General features: G+C 39.9%; 1 protein-coding gene across 1 annotated transcript; it reads left to right on the top strand.

Annotated features, from left to right (window-relative positions):
* Window positions 1–6,625: 6,625 nt before the first annotated feature.
* On the top strand, window positions 6,626–7,555 carry LOC101981148 (putative olfactory receptor 5AK3). Its single transcript, XM_005346759.2, has one exon. The coding sequence runs from the start codon at window positions 6,626–6,628 to the stop codon at window positions 7,553–7,555; it is 930 nt and encodes a 309-aa protein (XP_005346816.1).
* Window positions 7,556–9,190: the final 1,635 nt, after the last annotated feature.

Below are 9,190 nucleotides of genomic sequence, written 5' to 3'. Positions count from 1 at the left end.
TAAAACTTTACCAGGCCTTATTCAGTTACAAACAATTTACAGAACACTTCTGTTCAGACAAACCACTTTGGAATTGATGAAAAACGGTTTGCTCCAAATGGGAGCCCCCTGCTTTGTAGTTGTCAGGGAAATGGCTTCAGATCATTCTCCCACAGTCTTCATCACACTATCACTGTGTGGGCTGTCATCCCACCATTCACTCAGGCCTCTCTGCTGACTGTTCTGCTCTCAGAAATGTTCTCGGCTATAGAACTGTCACACATTAGAGGGTCAGCCCCATGCAGGTTCCTTAGCTGTTGGTCCAGAGTCTATGAACTCCTATCAGCCCAGATTTGTTGTTTCTGTGCTTGTACAATGCTTCCTCCCTCTGTTCAGCAAGACTCCCCAAGCTAGACACAGCCTTTGGCTGTGCAACCATTGTGTGACTTGATCTTCCCTTGGACTGCTAGTGGTGGAAGCAGGACCTGTCCCTAAGGCTTTGACTGGCTTCCAGGAACATATTTCTCATGCTGGTCTGCCTTGCCCAGCCTTAATACAAGGGGAGTCCTGCCCCTTTCTGAACAGAAACAGAGGAAGAGTAGATGGGGGACATGGGAAAAGAGTAGGGAGGCGAAACTGCAGTCAGGAAACTGCAAAATAAATGAATAAGTTTAATTAATAATAAAAATTAAAATAAATGTTTTAAAAATGCTCTTAGCATCCACTGGATCTTCACTTATTTCCCAAATGATTACATGTTTATCAAACTCCAATGCAAATCTGACCACCAAGGTACACTTAATAGATGGCAATACTGTAGATTAACTCTCTGACAGCTATGTCAAAATTCTAATCAACAATGACTCATCCTACTGTTAATTTATTTATGAAAAACACTCAAGTTCAATCTCCCTTAAGACAAGAGTCCATCTGTTTCTTCCTAGCATGTACTAATTGACATGAATTTATGGGGTATTCAATAACATAGTCTTTAGTGAACAAAGAATGCACAAAGACAACAAGGATGAGACCATTAAGTGAGAAGGTATACCACTAGTTATCCAATGAAGTGGCTGTCCTCCTGGAACCCCGTGTTTTCTAAGGACTGGTTGATAAATACAACATCTGCTTCTTATATAAAAACAGGCTTAAATCACCAACCTTATTTTACATCGGTAAGGAGAAGAAAGAGCTGACCATATAAAATATAAACTTACCCCTACAGAAAGAGGTATTACAGCATTAAACAGTTTGCAGTAGAAATGGCACAGAGAAAAGAATAGCTATATACAATGGGAAGACTGGGAATGTGTCACCTTTTCACAAGTGTCTTCATTGCTATGGCAAAACACATGCAACTCATTTCTTACACCCTTCTGAGAGAACTGTGGTTACATGGAAAAGTAATGTCGGCATAAGTGAACAGGATACATCCATTTCTGTCACGGTTAGGGTAGTATTCATCTTACTGTTCATCCCTGTAAGAATTACAGCTCAGATGGAGAGGTATCCTGGCAGCCAGTAGCCAAGAAATAACACAAAGTCACACCATACAACAAAACTCATACAAAAGATTTATTGGGAAGGAAGAAAACAGGAGGGTGACTGCCTCTGCTTGGAGGAGAAATCCTTTTGTACACTGTGCATATGTACTGCTCTCCTTGGTTAAATAATAAAGCTGATTTGGCCTATAGCCAGGCAGAATAAATCTAGGTGAGAAAGCCAAATAGAGATACAGGGGGGAAAAAAGGGGTAGACTCAGGGAGAGATATGAGCCCAGGAAGGAAGATGCCAGAGAAACAGTAAAGTTAAAGCCACATGGCAATACATAGATTAATTTTTTAAAAATGGGTTAATTTAAATATAAGAGCTAGTTACTAATAAGCCTAAACTATAGGCCAAACATTCTATAATTAATATTAAGCCTCTGAGTCATTTAGAAGCTGCTGCTGCAGGGCAAAGCAGGACAGAGAAACCTCTGCTTACAAGGACAAAATAGGTGGCCCCAGTGTCCAGAAGGAGAAAGATAGATCTCCCTGATACTGCATTTAAAAAAGGAACCCTTTCTCTTAGAGCTTGGTTTCTATTCTCGCCTTCTCTCATGTAGCCTGGCTAAGTCTGTCGCCCCTAACGACCTAGTCCTTGTTTGATCCTCCCTGAGTCCTGGGGACACCCCCAACTACAGACTAAAATGACATTTTCCTTTTCTGTCATCCATGGGATGTGTCTCTTAGTAAACCTCCAGCCTCTCCATCTGAAACTGACCTGAAGGGATCTAAATTTATTTGCTTTTCAAATCAAATTTGACTTCAATGCCCCTTAGATAATCAATCTAAATATTATTTGGGACCTTCACAAATGCTGTAAGCTACCTGGGAAATGAAAAGAGATTCCCCATTCCCTATTTCTCTGCTCCAAACCCTATATGTTTTTGACTGATATCCCTCCTCCACAAGCTTTTAAGTTGTGGTAGATGGATCTGTAAGTTTGTTGCGAAGAAGGAGCTGGGAGTGAGTCCTAGAAGCTGAGAAGGGAAAAGGAGTAGGCCAGCTGCAACATGGAGACACTCCTCACTGCTGGTGCCTCTCTCAGCTCCCTCCTGCAGCAGCCTCTGTCGTTTTGCCAGGACCCAAAAAGTTCCTACCTCTAAGCCTTTTCTGTTTGCAGTTAGTAGATTCAGCTTTACAGGGATTCGGGTGTGTTTAATTAGATTGTTGTTTTAAGCCACCCCACTTGAATTAAAACCTGGCTCTAGAGTTAGGGTATGGCTCCCCTTCCCCTAGACCCAAGCATGCTTGTTTAAAGGTTTCTTCCAAAATCTCTCTCTGTTCCATATGAGACTAGCCATGTGCTGTATGACAGAGAAAGGAGAGCAAGACAAAAAAGGGGGGACAAACTATTACCAGTAGGGACGATTGCAACTCATCTAATTTTCTTTTGATTTTAGTTTAACTCTCTAAAACTTTTGCTAGGGTAAAAATCTTATCTCAAGATTTGTAAAACTATTCTGCAAACATCCTCAAGATTTGTAAGCATATTGGGTATGATTAAAACTCTGTAAAATCTTCAACAAAAAAAGGTTGATTTAAAACTCAGAGCACCAGGGTCGATAGTTAAAAATCTATACACAAGTAATCCTTTTTATTATTTCTATTGAACTACATATTACCTGGCAGTGACTTATATCTAAATTTTCAATCCCTAATACAATTCTGGCCTCCAAAGGTCAAATTAAGCTCAGGAGTTCAACAATTCTCCCCATGTATTGTCCTAATTAAAGGAAGAATACATCCTAGAAGAAGATGGAATTTTCAAATATTTCTCCCTTTTGCTCTAAGAGGCTCATGGGATGGTTCGGATTTTATCATCTTGCTATAACCAAATTGTGCTTGTGTTATGGCACTTTCCTGGTGTCTTAGTTCCTTTGTAACAACCCATAATTATGCCTCGTGAATCTGGAGGACAGAGGTCTGATATGCATTGCTGGTACGGAAGAGTTCTGGTGAAGGCTTTGAAGTGGTTGCAAATTGTCAACCTTTCCTTCCACTGCTTCAGCCACTGTGGAAATTGGTGCTGTTTCTCACAGAGCTGAGTCTCTAATGTCACACCAAGTCTACATTATGCCCTTATAATTAGGTTGTATATACACATATTGTTTTTCAGAATTTCATGGTTTTTTAAAATAAATATATTGGCAAAGTTTTATGCCTGGCTCTAAACACAGCTTCTTAGTCCTGTGTTTGGAATGATGCCCAAACTGACTTATAATAGGAAAAAACCAAAAGATTGTTAAGTAAAAGCAACAGACCAAAAGGCAAGCAAAAAATAATTCAATAATGAAAATAAAAGGGAAAAATGGCCTCTCCAGTAACTTGAAATTCATTCAGCAATACAATTTGTGAAAATTGTTTATGTAATTGCATCCCAGTCCTTGGAACCTCAGTTTCTCAGGAGAATATTGATCCCCTATGCCCTAGCTATGAGCTCTCTCATGAGGGAAACGCACTCAGGGAGTTCTTGATGGGCAATCAGCCTGTACCTATCACAGAGAGAAACTGTGGAAGCAAAAGTAGTGAGGATAAAACAAAGCCAGTGAGGTTTCCAGCATCTTCTGAGCATCATTGCAGCAGGTAATGTGGTATGGCAAAGAGGGTCAGCTTAAGTTCCAGAATGTTCCACCTTCAAGACCAGGAGCCATTTCCTCCCTGGTGACCTTGTACAAATGGAAAAAGGGAAGTGAGTTGCCCTGATTTGTCCAGGAATGGTGACGATTACGGAAGAATCAAGCAACTGAATGACAGAATGTAAGTGAACTTCATCAGTGCCTTGCTCACTACGAGAGAGTGCTGAGTTCCCTGTGTGGGGAACCTTACAGGAGAGAGCTTGTTTCAGCCTAGCATTGCTAGAAAGCAAGCTTTGGTGCTGCCTTCTTCCTCCTCAAAAATGTTAAAGCTATTTTAGCCTGCAAAAGGAATCTACAATCTCACCACTTGGAAGACAGAGACAGTAGGATTGTTATAAATTGAAGGTCAGCCTGGTCTGCATAGCTAGGTCCAAGACAATCAGGGCTACATAGAAAGACTCTGTCTCAAACGTAAATAAATAAAATAGATTAGGTAGCTTAGAAGTTTAATTATCTCTATATATCTCAAAATAATCATCAAAAATTTGGCTTGTGTTTTTCCTGAACTTGTTTGTAGGGAAATAAACACTATGAAGAAAAAAGTGAAATTCTATGAAACATTTTGAAATGCTATCTTTGTTATATACTATAACGTGGGTACCTTTCCATAAGTGTGCATGTTTATCTCACTCGGAGCCACGGCCGCTTAGTTAAACTTGTCTCTAAACATTACTCATCAGTGGTGCTATAGTCAATGTATTCTCTTAAGTAGTTCCGTGATGCCTTCTTACTAGCACAGAAACTGAACTAGAGAGGGCAATGCTCTCTGTCTTTCCGAAGCAGTGGGAACTCAAGCGCAGGTCAGTGAGTCTCTGTACCTCTGTACAAGTCTGAGTTCAAATGAAGTTTCAGAAGCAACTGTTGTTCAGAACATGCAGGTAATTGGCCATTCTCTTCCCATCATTTATTTGATTAGCAGATAACCCATCGTACATGGAGGAATGTGGATACTGAGGAAAACCTCCAGATTAGATAGATCCCAGACGTGGCTATAGAGGTGTTTCTTCTTATTCCTTAGCCACTGCTACTCAAAAGGTCATATCATCTTATACGAACTTAAAATTATATTATTGAGTTACACATGCTATTTGCTCAAAAAACTGTCATATATCACAGACAATTTACTGAAAAGTCAAATACTGAAAAACTAAGAACATGATCAAATAACCACATTTTTATGCAGTGAAAAATACTAACAGGTACTTATTTTCCTGGACAAATTTGTAGGATAAATACCAAGTTCATGAGGAAGTGAGGGCATGAGAACCAGCACACCTGTCAGCAGCAATGGACATGGTATCTGCTAGAGAATGTGTCCTAGCGATGTCTGATCATATGAAATGTGTGTGATGTAACCTCCAAACATGGCGATTCCGTTCCTAGGAGCGGGTCACAGAGAGATTCTCACAGTGGGTTATTGGACACTGAGACAAGCTGTGGCCAATCTTGGCATCACTCGCAAGGATGCAGGTAAGTGCTGTGGTGAGAGGCAGTGAGGTAAAGCTACCGAAGTGTGGTGTGTGGGGGACATCAGGCTCTGGACTCCACTAACCCATCTACACGGAGATGAGAACAGGAAGTTATCTTGTTACATAGAACTGGTAAAGAATTTTGACGGAGCTGAAGTCTTCTCTTGGTTTTCATGAATTTTTGAAAATCATATGAAGAAGAAAATCAGTTTTTCGTAGCTATCTCAATAGACACATTGGCGGGAGACTGGATATGATAGCCAGAGCATAGCTGGCAAGCAGGACACGTGAGTTGAACAAGGTCATATAGAACTGCACATGGAAGTTGAGATTCCCATATACAATAATTGACATGAGTGAACAGAATTTTAATCAAAATGTAAACCATAAGAGGAACGATTCATTAATGAAATAAGCATATTTTCATAAACCTTAATTGATATGTTAATAGAAATGACAATTAGCCAAAAATGTAATGGCAATTTCCCCAAGATGTGAATGAAATCATTCAAGTACCAAAGATCAGTATTTAAATTCTAAGTTAAGCATATCATAAAGTGTCCCTGCAGGAGCTAAGGGTATAGCTGAGTCAGCAAAGTAAGCTCATTTTCCAGGCACACTAATAAGAAAAAAGTCAGATATGGTGGTACACATTGGAAAGAAAACCCAGTATGATGGCGCTAGAAGATTTCTGACTTACAAGTCAGTCCACCAGTGAATCCAATGAGTTCCAAGTAAAGTGTGAGATTCTGTTCCAAAAATAAGATGGATGGTATATGAAGAACAACAGCTAATGTTGACCTGTGGTATACACACACATACATGCACACATGCATACACATTTCCACCCACAAATATAGACATTCAAAAACTATTCTTTGTAGTCATTATGAAACCAAATATTATAACATTTCTAAAAATCAAAATAAAATGGGCTTCTTTTCTGTATTTTTTTCTTTGCCGATTTTAAGCTGATATTGGATTTCTACTAACCATGGAACACAGCAATAACACCAAAGTGACTGAATTTATTCTCCTGGGATTTGCTGGACAGCACGAGTCTTGGCACATCCTCTTTGTGGTGTTCCTAGTGATTTACACAGCCACCTTAGTGGGAAACGTTGGCATGATCCTGCTCATCAAACTCCATTCTTCCCTGCACACCCCCATGTACTTTTTCCTGCAGCACCTGGCTTTTGTTGACCTCTGTTATTCCTCTGCTGTCACTCCCAAAACACTGCAGAATTTTGTGAGCACAAAGCCATCCATCTCCTTCACTGGATGTATAGTTCAATTACTGGTCTACGGTACCTTTGTAACTAGTGACTGCTTCATCCTGGCTGCTATGGCTGTGGACCGCTATGTGGCCATCTGCTACCCACTGCGCTATCCTGTCATCATGTCCCAGAGACTCTGCACTCTACTGCTTCTTGGTTCATACACTATGGGTTTCTTAAATGCCTCTGTAAATACAACTTTTACTTTCTTATCAAACTTTTGCAAGTCCAATACCATTAATCACTTTTTCTGCGATGCACCACCAATTCTTGCCCTATCATGCTCCAGTATTGATCTTAATATCATGGTATTGACAATCTTTGTGGGATTTAACTTAGTCTTCTCTGTATCTGCTGTCATCTTTTCCTACACATATATCTTGGCGGCCATTATAAGGATGTCTTCTGCTTCAGGAAGAAAAAAGGCCTTCTCCACATGTGCCTCCCATATGACCACAGTCACAATATTCTACGGAACAGTCTGCTACATGTATGTACTTCATGGGACCAACAGATCTCAAGAGCAGGAGAAGGTGGCTTCTGTGTTCTATGCTATTATGATTCCCATGTTAAACCCCCTCATTTATAGCCTAAGAAACCAGGATGTAATAGAAGCCCTGAGGCACACAAGAAACAAATGTTTCTAGTGGAAAACTTGGTCTGCATGTCAGTGTGACTCAGCAGGCAAGGCATCAGGGCACTGTCCCTGGTCAGCTTAGGGAGATATGACCAACGTTCATGTAACACAAAGGCATTCCTTATCTATCAATGGCAGCTGAAAGAGTAGGAAAAGAATTAAACTGTGAATTAGGCTTGCTTTCTCAGTGCTGAGAATTAAACCCAAGATCTCTTATATTCTAGCCAGGTAGTCCACCAACTGCAAAAATTAAAATTCTAATTTATGCATTTCTGGAAGAGAATCCATATGTATAGCTTTTATTTCTTTTGTACAGCTTTGAGCCTCTTTGAAAATATGTGTAGTAAAAATCAATTATAGAGTAAAGAAAACTGAAAGGCATTGTCAGTACCTTAAACTAGGAAGTCTTCTGTGGGAAAATTACATTTCATCTTCTTTAATGTTATTCTCTGAAAATAATAGCTCTTCTTATTTCCCCCACCTATCTACATTATTGCTGTGCAGAAAAATTCAGTATAGCTTTGTTCTAGATAATATATGCATTAGAGTAGACTGAGCCAGAAAAGACATAGAGAAAATCCTCATAGATGTTGAGACATTAGGGACCAACATGCCACCTTCCTAGACTATTTTCATAATAATTACTAAATTACTGTGGTGTAGATGAGAGTGGCTGCCACATACCTGTTTTATTACTGTAAACTTGAATATACAGCTCTACCCCTGTGATGGTTTGAATAAGAAAGTGCCCATAGGATCATATATTTAAACACTTGGTCAGCAGTTCATGGAGTTATTTGGAAAGGGTTAGAAGGTGTGGCCTTGTTGGGAGGAGGTGTGTTACTGGGGGTGGGATTTGAAGTTTCCAAATCCTATACTAGGCTTGTGTGTGTGTGTGTGTGTCTTTCTTCCTCCAACTTGTAGATAACATGTGAATTCTCAGTTGCTTCTCTGGCACCATTGGTATTACTGTACACAAGAACGAGCCACAAGATATACAACAAAACACACTTTAACAGTATTCATTAATAAAGAGTGGAGAAAGGAAAGAGGGGGTGCACAGGCCTGTCTGAAAGAAACGGGGCAAGAGAAAGTGTGATGTGGGATTCCCTTCTATATGCTGTGATTGATAATGTCTTAAAATATGGAAAACATAGGAGGATCAAGTTCTGCAATAAAAAAGGGCTCTCTAGAAAATTACTGTTTCCGTCTGTGTGTCTGACTTCACCACATCAAACATAGTAGAGGCACACCCTGCCTAATGAGGTGGATACATAACTGAAGAGATGCCTAATTATACAGCAAATGTTGTTACATCCTCTTTAGTTAATGCTCAATTTCCTCCTTTGCTGACTCTTTAATGATGGTGTGATTCATCGTGCCATTAAGAGACACAAATGTTCCCACCAACACATCCATATAAAGGTAAGGAAAACATCTTACACAACATCCACAATATTCTAAGCACATTAACATTGCTCAATAAATACTTGTTGAATAGAGAAATGGGCAAATGAAAACAGAAAAGAGATCAAGAATCTAGATGAGGACTGGAGAGATGGCTCAGCGGTTAAGAGCATTGCCTGCTCTTCCAAAGGTCCTGAGTTCAATTCCCAGCAACCACATGGTGGCTCACAACCATCTG

Source organism: Microtus ochrogaster, chromosome 4 (genome assembly GCF_000317375.1).
Source record: "Microtus ochrogaster isolate Prairie Vole_2 chromosome 4, MicOch1.0, whole genome shotgun sequence".
In the NCBI taxonomy this organism is placed as follows: Eukaryota; Metazoa; Chordata; class Mammalia; order Rodentia; family Cricetidae; genus Microtus; species Microtus ochrogaster.
This window is presented reverse-complemented; position numbering and strand designations above follow the sequence as displayed.

What these genes read in the sequence shown, in the direction of transcription:
- LOC101981148 (XM_005346759.2), top strand. Translation starts at nt 6,626, where the DNA reads ATGGAACACAGCAATAACACCAAAGTGACTGAATTTATTCTCCTGGGA.